General features: G+C 40.7%; 2 protein-coding genes across 3 annotated transcripts; both read left to right on the top strand.

The window, feature by feature from the left end:
• The first annotated feature begins 174 nt into the window (after positions 1–174).
• Positions 175–6,330, top strand: LOC129601725 (amidophosphoribosyltransferase-like). 2 transcript variants are annotated; one of them, XM_055500597.1, is made up of 9 exons: positions 175–513; positions 1,075–1,345; positions 1,426–1,587; positions 1,824–2,007; positions 2,123–2,398; positions 3,754–3,881; positions 3,948–4,169; positions 5,265–5,591; positions 6,143–6,330. In XM_055500597.1, exons 1-8 carry the CDS (start codon positions 353–355, stop codon positions 5,556–5,558), a joined length of 1,698 nt encoding a protein of 565 aa, XP_055356572.1. In that variant the 5' UTR covers positions 175–352; the 3' UTR covers positions 5,559–5,591; positions 6,143–6,330. The 2 variants fall into 2 exon arrangements, with proteins under 2 accessions (XP_055356572.1, XP_055356571.1); XM_055500596.1 differs by lacking the exon at positions 6,143–6,330 and having other exon boundaries at positions 5,265–6,108.
• Positions 6,331–8,623: 2,293 nt separating this feature from the next.
• On the top strand, positions 8,624–15,729 carry LOC129601726 (adipokinetic hormone/corazonin-related peptide receptor variant I-like). The gene is made up of 7 exons (XM_055500598.1): positions 8,624–8,753; positions 8,999–10,068; positions 11,745–11,835; positions 11,917–12,056; positions 12,191–12,434; positions 14,758–14,904; positions 15,074–15,729. Exons 2-7 carry the CDS (start codon positions 9,775–9,777, stop codon positions 15,484–15,486), a joined length of 1,329 nt encoding a protein of 442 aa, XP_055356573.1. The 5' UTR covers positions 8,624–8,753; positions 8,999–9,774; the 3' UTR covers positions 15,487–15,729.
• The last annotated feature ends 564 nt before the right edge of the window (positions 15,730–16,293 follow it).

Here is a 16,293-nt window from a genome sequence, read left to right as displayed (position 1 = left end):
TCCCTTATAACCGATCTACAGAGTATACAACGTACAGTACTGCACTTACTTGTTATAGCGAACGAAAGCGGTGCACTCTGACTGACCAAAGGTCGGTCTGGTCGTCCTTTCAAGCCGTAGCAGCATGCACAGCATCACTTTTCACTCTTCACCTAAAGTGGCACGACTGAACTTCACTCGAACTGAGATGGCTTACTTATGTTATCTGCAAAGGTATCTCCGAATATCAGTATGATAATAATGCTTTTTTCGCGCTACTTGATATTTATTCTCGCAGTTTTTTCCACTACAACAAGATCTGCAGTAAGCGTTTATTAAGCTCCCCCTTCAGTAGGAGCAATCTAACTGGAAAATGAGTGTCCGTGATCCTGACTACGAATCTGGACTGCGCGAAGAATGCGCTGTGTTTGGGTGCGTTGCAGCAGGACCGTGGCCTGCCACAGGAGAGTGTGTCAAATTGAAGGTCCATGTAGCTGAAACAATCATCAATGGTCTAGTGGGGCTGCAGCATCGGTAAGAAACTTACATTTGTTAGCAGTAAGTCCGTAAATTAAAAATTCAGTTCATTTAGCAACCGATTTTCTTATTTCTTATGTTGTCCAGCACAAGGTTTAATACTTGACACTAGGGTTTTCAGCACAAATGCTCATGATAATTTCATCATTATGGATATTCGCAGTATTCTGTTAGCAACTAAGAAATAATGATAGTAAGAAAACTTAATAATAACTTGAACACCCTTTATATATGATGATAAATCTAGGCTTCTAAAATCGTGATTTTGTATTTTTAAGGCGATAATCAGGGAAATTTTTTAACGCATATCTACGTATATACCGTACAGTGCAACACTCCTGCGGCAGTACTTTGCATGAGTTTCTACTATCTGGAAGTGGGCTGCACTTAACAATTTTCTATCAAATAAATTAAAAATTGGCAGGATGTTAGTTAGTCCAAAGTTTTAACAAATTAATGTTTATTAGTATAATAGGATACATAATGTATTAACGTTGAATGTATTAAAGTTTTATTTTTTTCATCTTTTTATGTTTTTGAAATATTGTTTTCCTTTAGCGGACAGGAAAGCTCGGGCGTCGTGGTGGCCACTGGCTCCGGCACCGATCCGCTGAAATGCCATCGCGGTATGGGCTTGGTGAGCGCGGTGTACCGCGACGAGGATGTACGCCATCTGGAAGGCAATCTGGGCATCGGCCACAACCGCTACTCCACCGCCGGTCGGTCCCATCTGGTCAACTGTCAGCCGCTGACCCTGGAAGGCTCCCACGGACACATGGCCATTGCCCATAACGGCGAGATTGTTAATGCCGAAGCGCTGCGTCATGAAGTTTGTGCAACTTGTTTTTTCCGAAGTGGACTGTGAGTACTTGATGTATTGGGATATGTAACGGTTTGTGTGTTCTGCAGCTGTTTCTCCATGGCACGGCATTCTCCAGCGAGTCCGATACCGAACTTTTGCTGCGAGCTCTACTGCTGCTGCACAAGGATTCTTTGTTTGGTTCGCGCAATTCCCGGCGCGGATCAAACAATTCGGACGACAGTCCGTCTGATTCTGGCCGAGCAATGATGGTATTGACTACTTCTACCAATGATCTCGCTTTTTCTTGGAGTAGTTATTAACCTTTGGCTTTTGAACGTTATATGCTACTACGTACTGTACTTTGTAAAAACATGTCTTGAGTAATCAAATTAATCTCAAATTTACCAATTTTAAGCGGGACATACTGCTCTAGCCGGTGGCAACATCTTGCTTAATCACGCGTTGGGACTGGTTGTGAAGTTTGACCAGTGTCCGTACTTTGTAGTCACCTTCGGAGAAAATGTCACCACCAGACTGGCCGCGACGTTTGGCCGAATTGATGCGCATGTTTCCGTTGGCGTACTCCTTCCTGTTTCTCAACGGGGACGCTATATATGCGGTACGAGACTGCTTCGGAAATCGTCCACTAGTTCTGGGAAAAATATCTTCCGAAAATAACCCAAGCAGTGGTAAGTACGAGTAGTTATGGAACTACGAATTTAGCTATGGAACTACAAATTTTTTCCTAGTTGTTATACGAGGCAAGGCAATAACGCGCGCTTTAATTAATGATTCTAACTGCAGGACCATATCAAGCTGATGCATGGATTGTGGCATCGGAGTCCTGCTGTTTTAAAAATGTGCCACATTGCAAACTTGTTCGGGAAGTCTACCCGGGAGAAGTGGTCAAGATCACCAAAGACGGCTTTAGTACGGTGGCACGTGTTGAACCTCCGGAACCCACTCCCTTAAAAAACGGGGTGGAACTGCCAGAACCCGTGGTCCCAAATAAACCAAAGGCCACAGCGTTCTGCCTTTTTGAATATGTTTACTTTGCCCGCGGGGATTCGTATTTTGAAGGTATGTTGGAAAGGCATTGGAATAAATAATAAAATTGACATGCCGATTATAAAGTTACTGAGTAAAGCAACCATATTTGGTGAAAAACGAATTCTTAACATAACGGCTAATAAAGTAGAAGTTCACCAGTTTTAGTACGAGTAGAGAGAAGTAAGGTTTAGCGAAATGCATCTTCACCAAATTTCAAATGAACTTTGTACGGTACTTATTTAAAGCCTTCAAGAAGCTGAACTCCATATTTCTAGGTTAAAACAATCAGGTTCTAAGTACGGCATTAGTACGTTTTACTACGGTTTGTAGTTACGTGTGTAATAAAGGCTTTCATCCCGACCCGCTCAGAAATTTTATTTACGTATCTGCATTCGTTCCTGCTTACTTGCACGCTCTCGATAACATAGGCGCAGTTCAACCACATTTCGTACGTTAGACATATCCAGGCCAGGGTAAGCGGAGGTCAGGCTACTTTACAACTTTCTCAATATAACTGTTTCATTTTCAGATGGGGAAGCTTTAATTGCGATTCAGCGTATGCTATAATCGACGTTAATCCCAACAATAAGCTCACTGTGGTAATTGTATTTCGTGGCAGAATGGATTTTTCTAGGCCAGTTAGGGAAGAAGGAATGATTGTGTACTCAGTATTAGGTCGGGAAGTGGATAACTGGATATCTTCATCCAGGCTAATTCTGAAGCAATAATCCCGGATGGAAGGTTAACGCGCATGACGTTAATTTCGATAATGGGTATTTTTAGTCTGCGGTTGTTATCTAGAGCAGCCGCCCCCCAGAAAAACACAGCCATCCTCGGCAGCTAATAATTTCACTGGAGTTGTTGTCGTTTTTCTGGCTGTGGTTAATAACGCTAATGAGGCAGCAGGCAAATTGCTAGCCATTACACCTATTATCCAGCTTAAAAGTCGGTCATTGCCTGTACCCCGCGTAAAGTGTTTTTTATCGGAAAATACTACTATTTGCAGAATCAGTAATCAACCTAAAAAATTAGCTAATTTGTGTTAATAGGATAATTATTGTGGCTTACGCGCAGTACTGATAGGCTGATAAGAGTTATGTTATTGAAATATTAACTACGATCTTCAGTATTGCCTTTCTACATTTCGTGTGGTCGGTGAATGAATGCAAATCGGTGAATGAATGAAAATACTCGTAATTAGAATAGAAAAAAATTATAATGATAGTATACTTGTATACCTACTGTAATACTGCAGTGACTGTATGTTTAGTCTACAAATATGGTGTAAGCTGAACCAGCTGTTTATTTATCGTAAATAGTGGAACAAATGTACCCTTGAAGTTAAATTTGCGCTTTGTTAGTCTCATTGTCTCAAATGTCAATAGGACAACAAGTTTACGGCGTGCGTGAACGATGTGGTCGACGCTTGGCCAAAGAATCCCATGTGGATGCTGACATTGTCAGTAATGTACCGGATTCTTCACGACCCGCTGCACTTGGATTTTCAAAAGAGGTACGTAACCCACACCTTTTTTGCTGAGCCAATGAGGCGTTGTCGTAACATATTTTTAACACACAGAGTGGAATCGAGTACAGTGAGGTGTTCCTGAGAAATCCTTACATTGGCCGCACGTTCATCCAGCCAACCAACACCGAACGGCAGTCGGCAGTATTCAAAAAATTTGGTGAATTATCAGCCAATTATGCCGGAAAGCGGATCGTGCTTATCGATGATTCCATCGTGCGGGGCAACACGCTCCAGGGGATTGTCAAATTATTAAAAGACACTGGCGCGAAAGAGGTGGGTGAATGTGGGAGTCATTCGCATCCCAGCATCTGTTATACGGAATTCTGGAATGCGCTCTTCCTGTTGAGTTGAACGCACTGCGTTTGGCATTCGCGCCGATATCACACTGCGCCAATGCTACCGAAGTATCGTAGGTTTTTATTCAGTTGAGAGAAAGGGTGCGGTATGCTGCACGTAGTATTGTAGTATCCTGGAACGAAATGTCTGGTCAAAACACGTACTCTTTACGGAAGCGCGTCCTTGATTGCGGAAGTGTGGTTGCACACTCGTTACTGACTCGTTTGGCCATGTCTAACTATGGTCGAACATTATTGCAATGCGAACGAAGAATGATCAGTGTATTTTAGTTTCTTTTGCGTCTAAGTTTTGTTGTGCGTGCTTGTTAATTCCTCATTTTGATAGCGGGAAAACTGAGATAATCTTTGCAGACGTAATTGCAGCGACTTTGTGCGCAGTTAATCGACCTTTGTGAAATATCAAGAAGCAGTATGATTTGCTTCCAGCGCGCTTACAAGTGTTAGTGTCTACGCATATCTTTGGCAAGGAAGATTTGAAGACAATAACGAAAAGTCGAAGCACTAAATAAGTGGACTGCTAATCGAATAATGCTGTTTTACAGTATTGTTAGCTGTCTACGAGCAATCGCACAGACCGTAATAATTAAACAACAAAGGTAGTAAAGTGTTTAAAAATTACCTTAAAAAAGTTGCGTTTATGCATATATGTTACCGAATTTAACCAGAGCGTTAAAATACATTTGATAACTAGTTGCACTCGTTTAAATTTTGTGATTATTGAATGGGATACGTCGTAAATGCTTGATGGGTTTATTTATTTATCATCTATACGAGTAGGGAGTGTGGATTCCACATATCCGGCTAATTGTATGTATTTTGGCGTGGGTTTTCATAAAAAATTTACGTTATTTTCTGATTTAAGTGAGTATTTCACTATGAGAGACATCAGAAATGCAGTAATAAAAGACACCCAATAAAATACAACTAATTTGTTGTAGAGATATTTTTTGTTGTACAGACTACAGAATACAGATAGCATTCGTGCTGTATTGTTTATCGGCCTTTTTCATAGGTGCATATCCGAATCGCCAGTCCTCCGGTGCGTTATCCGTGCTACATGGGTATCGCGATACCGACTCGGGAAGAATTAATCGCCAACCAGATCTCCATGGAGGAGCTACCAAAGTACTTCGGTGCGGACAGTGTGGCGTATTTATCCATTGATGGCCTGATTGAGACTGTTCAAGAGGGTGCAATTAGCGATTTCCGCTCTGACGCCGCTGAATGGAGGGACGTCAAGAGAGGTTACTGCTCAGCCTGTTTCACGAATGATTATCCCATTATTCCAGTTGAACACGACTGGTGATCCACTTGATTTCATGGTCTATTACCGATGAACGTACGGTTTGCACGGGGGTTTCCACTTGGTTCTGGGCTGTGGTTGGCTGGGGGCTTTGTGTTTTCTCAAGTTCGCGCTAATTTGTGGTTAATGCACGGCAGTGCGGTATTTAATTTCAAGTGCTTCGTGGTAAAGATTGTTATGGTCTTTACAGTTAAACATGTACATAACATACAAATTCCGGGATTTAACCCACGGGTTTGCGACTTTGCGTTAAGCATTGACGTTGGGTGCGGGATGGTTGCACATCGTTCAAGCCCTGTAGCACGTACTTGAGAGTGCGTGTAGTGTAATGCAGTTTCATGCAGTTATTTGTTTGTATTGTAGTATTTTTATAAGAAACTGAAGACGCATACGCATATGCCCATCATATTACAAAGTTATTTGATAACGGTGCGGTTCTTTTATCAGTTCTTTTGTACCGTATTCGTATGACATTGTATCAGTGTAGTGCGTCTGGACAACGTCACTGTTAAATATGTGCGGTTGATTGGTCATTAGTATTACCATAAAGGTAGAGCAGAGCGGTAACTAATATCCATTTTGTAAAGCGTTAGGTGAACGAAGAATTGAACATCGTCTTGAAGGGTTCGTGTAGGAAATTTTTGATGGGGAAATGTCAGCCCGTGCGGTGAGCGAATATTCATTATAGTTACCTTACTGGATTTAATTTCTTAAGTAACGAAGTTCTAATCATTATCATGTGCACAACCGTAAAGCATATGAACCTGCATACGTAATTGTGAAAGGCCAAATTCATAAAAATGTTTCCGGCAGCAAAATATATCTTACCTATACAATTATCAGTTAATTTAATTAACATTTTTAACTATCAAATGCCAAATCAAAAAAATGCGTATATAATTATACACGCCGGCCCGTCTCGTAATATACTACGTCCCACCGGCGTCAGATCCATAGCAGAGCCTACACATCTGTACTGACTGTACATAACAAAATACACAATGCGGAACAATTTACTCCACTTTAATTTTCTCAGATTATCGCGCAAATGTGGTATTAGTAATGCGTAATTACTGTATGTACATCTCTGTTTGATCTAACAAAGATTTTGGTTTCCAACGCAAGTTTCTTTTCTTATTAAAATTTATATTGCAGTATGCAAGCTTCTCTGATATAATGGTTAATTTTGACGAGAAAAAGAAGCCCACGCCTGTAAGTGTAGATTTTGTGGAACACCGTTGACCGTTGCCACCGATTGCTGGTATTTAATTTTTTTTGTATCAGCAGTTTCGTGAGCAGGTCACCGAAAGCTGATCGGATGTTCAAAAATCATCCGACGTATAGTGCTCGCGAAAGCGAATTCGCTGAAATAGAATTAGCTGGATTTTATATTAAAATCCGGGATTAAGCTGCTTCTGTGAAAAACTAATCTTTACGAGAATTATACGCTGGAATTAGGAACATGCAAGGAGGAAGACTGCAGCTTTCAAATTTTTTGGCTGCCTCTCTTAGTTGTCGATATCGCATGACATACAAAATAAATACTTTCCATTATACACTTACAGTTTTATTTTCTAGTATACACTGTTTATACACTGTTTCAGAATTATTTTTGTAGCACCGTACAAGTACTGCGGTCGAATAACATATAAGGGTATTCATTTGCTAAAAAGACGCTCCACATGTTTCCTTCCTTTAAGATGAAGGTAATTAGCTGCATCAGTCATCAGCAGAACGGAATTCGCCAAAGGTCGCGAGGGACGGCAGTTTCATGTAACATTAAAGTTCTATCATCCGGGCTGCCGTTGCCCAAACTATGTAATGTTTCCCAGCAAAATATTCAACATTTCGGCGTGCTGGGCGTAAACAGGCGACGAGCTTCGTCACGGTTAATTACATTTGATTTACATTTAACCTCGTCGGCATAATTGAAACCGATTGCAGCAAGCGTCTTAGAAAGTGCTCCGACTAGACGATATTCATTTCAAAAGGGTATTTCGTACTTATTTTGACGTGCCAAGAAAATAATTGGTCAGGAATGATGTTGACCCTCGAGACTTTCCAGGCTACAAAGGAACGCGGACTGTAGTGAAGGTTGCTGAAAAAACCGTGTAGTCATGTTGTACCAAAAGGGTTTTCAAGGTTAACGTTTCCTGCACCTGGAGCGTTTCTTTCCGGTTCTGTATGCATCACGATGACGACTTTTGTTGGGTTGACAAACCGGGATGCCGGTTTTCAATTCCGATTATTGTATGACCCGATAAATGCTTCGCTCGACTTGATAATTATAACCTTTAAGCACATATTATAATATGCCGGCTTGCGTGTTCTTTAGCACCATAGTACCGGCATTTACAATATAGAAACATAAGCATAGTGATTATTGTTTGCATATAAGGAAAACCAGCAGAAATTAATTTTAAGCCAAAATTTGCCAGTACATACCTATACATTTAAGAGTTCATAATGGACAGAGTTCTGAAATTTGTACATTAGAAGTATTAATTTAAGGTTTTTTTTGCAAACAGATATTATTTCCAAATAATTTGTACGTTTTCATAACGATTTCCTGGCGTTGCATCGAAACCTAATTTGCGCGCACGCTGTTTTCAAAAATAACATAATTGGCGTTTTCCAAGTGAGTTTCAAGACTTATTCGATCTACGCAGCAAAAATAATACTGCAGTGGTATATGCGGAAGATGCGTAGACATTCTGGTTGCGAACAATTTTGGCACTGACAACACCAGTCTTTTACTCGCATAGATGAATGCGCACGTTGCGGTTGCAAGAGTTATATTTCATTTTGTCTGACAGATTCCAAACCAACATTTCTTCTAGCGACAAACAACTCTCTAAGAATAGCGAACACTGCATATGTACTATGCTGTGGTATCATCTGGGTGTAACTCTTGTGCATCTTTGGTGTTAAGAAGGATTTCAGCCGCTGTACACTGTACGCGCATGCAAAAGCCGCTGATTTCGCATAGGTTGTATTGTACTCGTACAATATGAAAATACGTTATAAAACATAACAGTTTGGTTCCAAACGTTCCCGGTGGTATACCTTTCGCTAACGCGAGAAATATTGAGTTGCAGTTGTCTGCTTTTTGACGTACTTCAGTGCAGTTATTAAATTAGCACGGAGCTACAAAATGATTGGTCGACGAAGCAACCAACATTCAAAAACCTTCTAATTGTAAGATTATTTCGTATTGTTATTTGTGTGCATGAAATATTTACTTAAAATAACAATAAATACAACTGTAGGCCGTAAGGTTACACTTCTCCTCAGTTTAATCTTAATGGATTATCTGTTTTATTAAGGCTTCGAAATGACATTATGAATAGCATTTTTCAAGCAAATCATTAGGCGGCTTCTGTGTCACGAGATGCAGCGGCGTATTTCACATTTGATTATGACTATTTTTGCTTATTTATCAGCCGCCCTGGAAATGCTCTTGTCATCTTAGTCCGGCGCGATCTTGCGGTAATCATATTAATGTCCATCGGAATTGCAGCTCGTCAAGTATTTACCGCTCATCATTGCGGCCTTCATCATCATTATCGCCGTCGAGTAGATATATATACTGTGCAGTAAAGTGCTGTGATTATTTTTAAGATTGCCCAGCTTAACGTCCGTTTAATGTGATTCTGCGAAAATTTACAATATCATCTCAACTGGTCATTATCCAGAAAAAACACTTAGTCCACACTCAGTGCTGCTGGGTATCCGGTACAGCGGGAATGCGTCGTACGCGGCGTAATCGTCAAAATCATATACCGTATACACTGCCGTGTTACATCGTAAAATCGATCCGTTTGGCTTCATTTAGCCCCGTCCGCTGGAGTACTGCGTAATAATTATAATCCCATTCCATAAGTCAATTCCCGTACAGCTTCTTGCCGGTCCCGTCTACGCTGTACCGCGCCCGCATATATAAATGTGAGGGGATTTGTGCATTGGCTATATATGCGCCCCAAGAAATCATTTGATTAAATCAGCTTACCGGACCGGTGTGGCACCGGGCGCCCCTGTTGCTCTATATGTCGCCTTATAAGAATCCGTCAGTCTTCATCACATGCTCCTTTCCGAATAAGCCCTGATCCTACCTACCGGATGTGGTACTTTGTGGGGTTTCACCGTTGGACGCAGGGACGCTAGAAAATTCCGTTTGACACACACGCGCGCGCCGGTTATCAGTTATCGTGTCGCAGTCATGCCGGCGCCAACTACAATGGAACAAATTGTCCATGTCCTAATTAGGGACGATGTGCCGAAGGTTAATTACAACTACACCCATGAAGAGCCCGGTGATCCCAATATGCGATTCGGTGTGAAGAATGTCATGGTCATCGTCACCTATGCCAATTTAATATGGATATCGCTGCTGGGGAATGGTGTGGTATTCTGGAAGTTATATGGAAGAAAGAATCGCAGCCGTGTACATTTTATGTTGCTGCATTTATGTGTTGCCGATATCCTCGTGACGGTCATTGAAATGCCACTACAGGTACTTAACCAAAAGCATTAATCCTATACGGTAATAAGAATTTTGAAACGTCTGTTGACTGCATGCCGGAAAAAATAATATGCCTGTACTTTTTTACCCATTTTTAGCATGTTTTTTTATTTATGGAGTTACAATTTTTTTTGTTTGACGCATAAAATGACGTAAATGTAGAACGACAGAAGTGTAAGCAATAATATTATGTTACAGGATTTTTCTCAGTTATGATACAAAGTATAGTGTAGTTTTCTTTGCTTTTCTGATTATCGGCGGTAAGAGCTTCCTGTAATGGGACGTTAACAACTTAACATTGATTGAACGGCCTAATAATATTTTGCCGCCCATAACTCTCTGTGCGTGATAAGTCAATGTAAACAAATGTCGGCGATATTCTATACGGCTCCTGTTACAAACGGGATAGCTTATATAAAGGAATGCGACGGGTATATAATTAGAAACGTTTCAGTCTCATCAATAGGCGGCAGTATATGTGTTTTTTGGGGGATGAACACTGGAGCAGATGCTCGTCGATCTTTCACCGTATCCTGATAGTCGCTTCCGGTGTGACCATGCGGTGCCCCTAATTGCACGTTTAGCGCTTACGTTGATACCATTCGTGATCTCGCTAATAAAAAAGATCCCGGCATCGTAATAGTTATTTACATTGAGGTCAAAATGCAGTTAAGACACCTCACAATGTTGTTTACATCTGGAAAAATTAAGAAGTAGTTTAATCAATAAGAGGCCATCAGAAAATTAAAGGTAAAATAACAACAAATAAAAGAACGAATGATTAGTAAGGGTTGCATTACGTCACAAGCCCGGTAATTGCAACCTTACACCGGCAGGTCCGTGATCAGATTACTGGTTTCGCTACCTTTGTACATGAGATTCTCAATCTGGAGCAGATTTTGATTACATATTGTGCAGTTTTAATCATCTGGAAACCTATCCTTAAAATTATAAAACGCACCGTTATTGTATTCGAGTCTGGTAATTATTAATTTATGCCAGTTTCTTCCTTCAGGATCTTGATTATCGGCATGCGGCATGCCGGCATTTCAACAAAGCATGGAACAACGAGCATTTTTACATTTTGCGTTCAGGTTGCGCCTAAAAGCCAGCCTGAAATTACAGCTACCTGTCATATTTTCACATTAGATGGGTTGTCATGAATGACCATACGAAGTTCACGTGTGGAGCTGTAGTCCCGAAATCAGGCCATTCAAAGGTTACCTGTAGACAGGTTTTGTAATTCAACATCGCCTGACAGCCGAAACGTGCACAGCTTGATACTTCCGATCGTATTACGTTGCCGCTGATCCTTAGGTTTCGAGTGGCTGTTAAAGTACTTGTTCCGTTCGATAATTAATTTCTTTAAGGAAACTACGTGTGCGAATTAACGCTCTTTGCGCGTTACAAGAAATTCCACAGATCATGAGACGCGCGTTATACAAAGATTTAGCGATATCTTTATATTGGGCTTAATTATTTCCTAGCTATGTGTGACTGTTGTGCGCGCCCTGCTTAATTAAACTGCATCTCTTACTGCGCTTTGTGTTTAATTAAAATTTCATCATCTAGACCATTTTCAGTATATGCTTATGTACAACAGTATTTTATTAATAATTATATTTTCTACTTAAGCGAACATTTAATGATTTTGTGCCCTTTCACAGATTGCGTGGAAAACTACCGTGCAGTGGCGTGCCGGTGACACAGCGTGCCGGTTCCTTGCTGGACTCCGCGTAGTGGGATTGTATCTCAACGGTATGGTAATTTCATCCAACGTCTCATCTCGCAGTTTGTGAGCGCCGTAAAAATTCACATTACCGCTGGTCTCACGTATAGCTTTTCTCCTGATCGCCATCAGCGTGGATCGTTTTATGTCCGTATGGGATCCACTGTCGACGGCCCGCAAGGCCACCATACGGGCCAAAGCCATGGTCTTTCTCTCCTGGATACTGAGTGTGGTGTGCGCCAGTCCGCAAGTAAGTGCCCATCAGCCATATCATTATACCATCGAGGGAAAAATAACCTCATTTTCAACTTGGAAAGCAATTTTCTTTTATGACTCCAGATGAGCATTAAGATATTTTTTCTCATTTCCACCATTACTTTACAGTTGTCCGTGTGGAGCCTGAAAACCCATCCCATACACTCCTGGTACCAACAGTGCGTGACCTTTGATGCCTTCCAAACCCGCACGGCGGAGCTGGCCTACGGATTACTGATCACCATTCTCATGTATGGCTTGCCCCTGGTGACCATTATCGTGTGCTATTTGGGAATATGGCTACGCATCTCCCAGTATTCCCGCCAGTCACGACAGCAAACGGACAATCCCGTTCCAACGCACAACTGCAATGGTTAGTGCATATTCATACGTGCTAACTAATTTGTGTATGGCTGCTGCATAAATACGGGTATATTGCACATTTTACCGAATTGTGTATACCTTCGTACAATGTATATGCGACACTGCAACGGAGACACACCTTGTTTCCTATATTCATCGTTCTATTAATTAAATTAATTAAACATGTTGCATGCTCGTCTTAAAAATAATCAATTTCACTGACAGTTCACTGACACTATAAATATAAATTTTAGCAAAACTAGTATCGCGTGCAAGTATATAAAAATTATCAAAAATATTAATGTTAGACGTCTGTTGTATTTGGTTATTTTGGAACGGTCATCTATGAATGCGGCGTAGCTTAGTTTGACGGCACCCTTTTAAACATGACGTGAATTCCTTCCAACAATGTCAAATGTTAAAGTTACGCAGACGAATCGATTCCCATCCTTCTTTAAAAATATATTCGTCAACAGAACTGTAATTTGGTGCGATGCTGTACTTCCTATCAATACGGATTAATGCTATTAGCGCACGCTCACGTATAGCGTGCACAGTGCTTATTAATGCTAGAACAAACACGTACGGAGTCAACCATAAACTGTATAAGAAGTTAAATGTCGGATTGCGCTTGACATGACGCGTTATCGTTAGCAAACTCATCAGGAGCGACGTTTCCTAAATCTCTGTAATAATGATTGCGAGCGATCGAATTGCAAATTGTCGTCCGTCGGACACTATAGGAGCAACTAGGTTAGCTACTGCACTTTTTTCTCCGCCAGATTGGTAAGTGTCATTAGTGCCATACAGTCATTTGCAACTGGGATGTTTTCCCATTTCGTTCGATTACAACCATTTTTCATCAGTCCCGGTTTTCTCCGGGACGCCAGATATTTTCAAATGGTGCACGTAAAATCCAAGCAAAACATACAGTAGAAAAAAATTACCGGCAAAAATTTTAGACCAAATACGGATGTAATTGTATCAAAACATTATTAGCCGGCAGCAGGTTGCGCCTGTCTGCAATCGCACGGAAGGGATGCAATTTTTTTGAAGTATCTTTCGAGGGTCATACGCCGCTCTCCACATTATTTGCTTATTTTATGCAGTGATTGACTGTTAAGGTATCACATGGCGCGGACTACCAACTGCCGCGTGAAAATATTTGTGGTATCCTGTGTAACTATGAACGTCAGCAGCAAATCGGATTCCCGCCGTAATATACTGCACCCACACGCCGCACACGGGAATCAATATTGACGCTGGTATAACAGGAAATATCCGCCTGCCTACAGATATTAATATTGTACATAATATTATTATATTGTACATTTCTACAAAATAGTAAACTACTTATATCATGTCTAGTATTTCAAATTATTCAGAAATAGATAGTAGTCGTTCGTGTCTCCAGCTGAACAGTTTGTTCCTTTTGTGAGTTTATAAATGTAAGAAAAATAGTGTATATCAATTCTCACTTTGTGACAAGGAAAAAAGATGTACTTTGTCATTGCAGTTAAAATAGGTCGCCATCCTATTTTGAACTTTTCGCCCGGCTTACGTCATTTTGCATAGTTAGACTATACTCTTGATATGCGCAGTTCATGTTCGTCCGAACAGTTTTACGCAAGGATCCGAAAACAGTGCTCAGTGTATTTGTAAACGGATATGTATACATCTGCCGATCGCTGCGCAGTTTGTCCTTGGAAATGCACATTAAGGAACCACCCATTTTCATCCAGAATAGTCTCCACAATGAATCTTTCATGCCGATGTTTATCAGATGACACATGCTCGCTGCGTGAATTTTCGAATGATCAATTTGCATACGGAAAACTCCTATAAGCGAATATGGGAGGGTCAGAATCAGAATCCTAAATTAAAGTAACCGGAGTTTTTGATTCCGGATATCATTTAAAATGCCAGCAAAACATCCCCGTTTTTAATTAGCTATAACACTAACACTGCATTGTAAATGTGCCGAAGTAGATACAAGTACAAAGTACGGAGCCCGTTGACGCTAAATGCAAAACGAACAAAACAGAGTACTGTGTTATCACCAAGAGTATTTACCGTAGATGCCGGACATTTATTGTTAGTACTCGATTGCATACAAATGTTCGCAAGAAAGGTAGCATTATTAATTTTATTCCGTTTTTCCGTTGCTTCAGTATTTTGCTGTATTTTCCAGCTCAGCAACCGTCATTTCTAGCAGCGTCCCTAAACGCCGATTTAAGGAACTAATAGTGCTTCGTATTCCGATGTTGTTGTTATGAAAGAGAATAAGAAACCACTATTACTAACAGCGCCTATAAATTAATTTCTTCTTACAGCTGGATCAAGCGAACGGCTTTCTTGCACAACACCCGTGTCACAAGATTTAACCCGGGATCGCAATTCGGCGGATTTCAAGCAAATTTTGATTAATCCTCATGGAGATTTTTTATCCAAAGCTAAATCACGCACTCTACGGATGACCGGTAAACATAACGCAGTGAATGCGACTGCAAATAAGTGCATGCGGCTGAAATTCGATTACTGCAGGTGTAACGGGAGTGTAAATAGTACCATCATGCATTAACATTTTAGTCAGCATGTAATAAAAATTTACTTTAATAATTCGGAAATCAATAAAGACTTACTTTGTAGCACTGGTCGTCCTGATATTCATTGCCTGCTGGTCGCCCTACCAAATCATCCACATATGGTTTTTTGTGGCACGTGACTCGGCCGCTGAAATCAATCCTTTGCTGCAAGAGATTCTGTTTATTTTTGGAGTGTTTAGCTGCGTCGTTGATCCGTATGTGTATGGATTGTATTCTATGGGAATTTGGAAAGAGATCAAAACTTGGCAGAAGCTGCGCTGTGCCGGGCAAGATGCACGCTGGAATCGCAAATCGGCCAAGCGGGCCAGTTTCTGTGCTCATCAGCCAAAAGATCTGTTTCTACGCGAATCTTCCTTGGGACCCTTCCAGTTGAAAGCCGGCAACACTATTTTTCATTTCCAAAAAGCTTATAGACACTATAATTCGCCAATGAGCCGATGTGCCGCAACCTGTTGAATTTTGATCTTTAGCATAAAGTATTTGCCAGAATTTTATGTGAACATACATGACATATATTGGAGTTATTTTTATTAAACCAAGTAAACGATAATTCTCTGAAAGTAGATATACTGTACTCGTAAACTTATTGTCTGATGATGATATCAGCACAATTAATTCATTGTTCGCATCCTAAATGTGACCTTTCGGTGTTTATTTCGTTTTTACGACATTTAATTACCTGTATACTGTAGGTTGACCTTGCGCACAAATAAAAGTAAAAACTGGATATAAATTGCAGTTACAGTACTAAAGTGTGCTGCTTTATTATAAGAATGTTTGACACTTCGCATACTACTGCATGCAGCTTTGGTATTTCGCTATTCCTGTGGTTTTACACTTTTACTTCAGTAAATCAAGGCGGCCAAGAACACTTCCCATACGTAATTTCTTGATACATATAATTTAACTGTTTTTCTCGATCCAGCATGTAGTCTTCTCTCAGATGCACAACGTCGTTGGCCAAGACAAGCATCACAACGATTTCTTCCTCCTTGGTGCGAATCTGTAACTGATTAGGTGCAATGCCGTGCCATGTACACTCGGTGAATAATAGCAAAAATGTCTTTCAGTTACTGTAGTCCATTGCAAATTTAAAGGTTATCTCTAGCCGGCAGAAAAGGGTGTCTGGTACTTTGCTGGTACAGCAAACCAAAGTTAATTAAGTCCAACAACAATATCGGCATCGCTAGCAGCCGCAATTGACTAGTTTAAAAAGAAATAGACTTGCTCTTTCGTTATCAACAGGGTAGTCACTAGTCAAGT

This window comes from Paramacrobiotus metropolitanus, unplaced genomic scaffold, assembly GCF_019649055.1.
Source record: "Paramacrobiotus metropolitanus isolate TYO unplaced genomic scaffold, Prichtersi_v1.0 Parri_scaffold0000270, whole genome shotgun sequence".
Lineage (NCBI taxonomy): Eukaryota > Metazoa > Tardigrada > Eutardigrada > Parachela > Macrobiotidae > Paramacrobiotus > Paramacrobiotus metropolitanus.
This window is presented reverse-complemented; position numbering and strand designations above follow the sequence as displayed.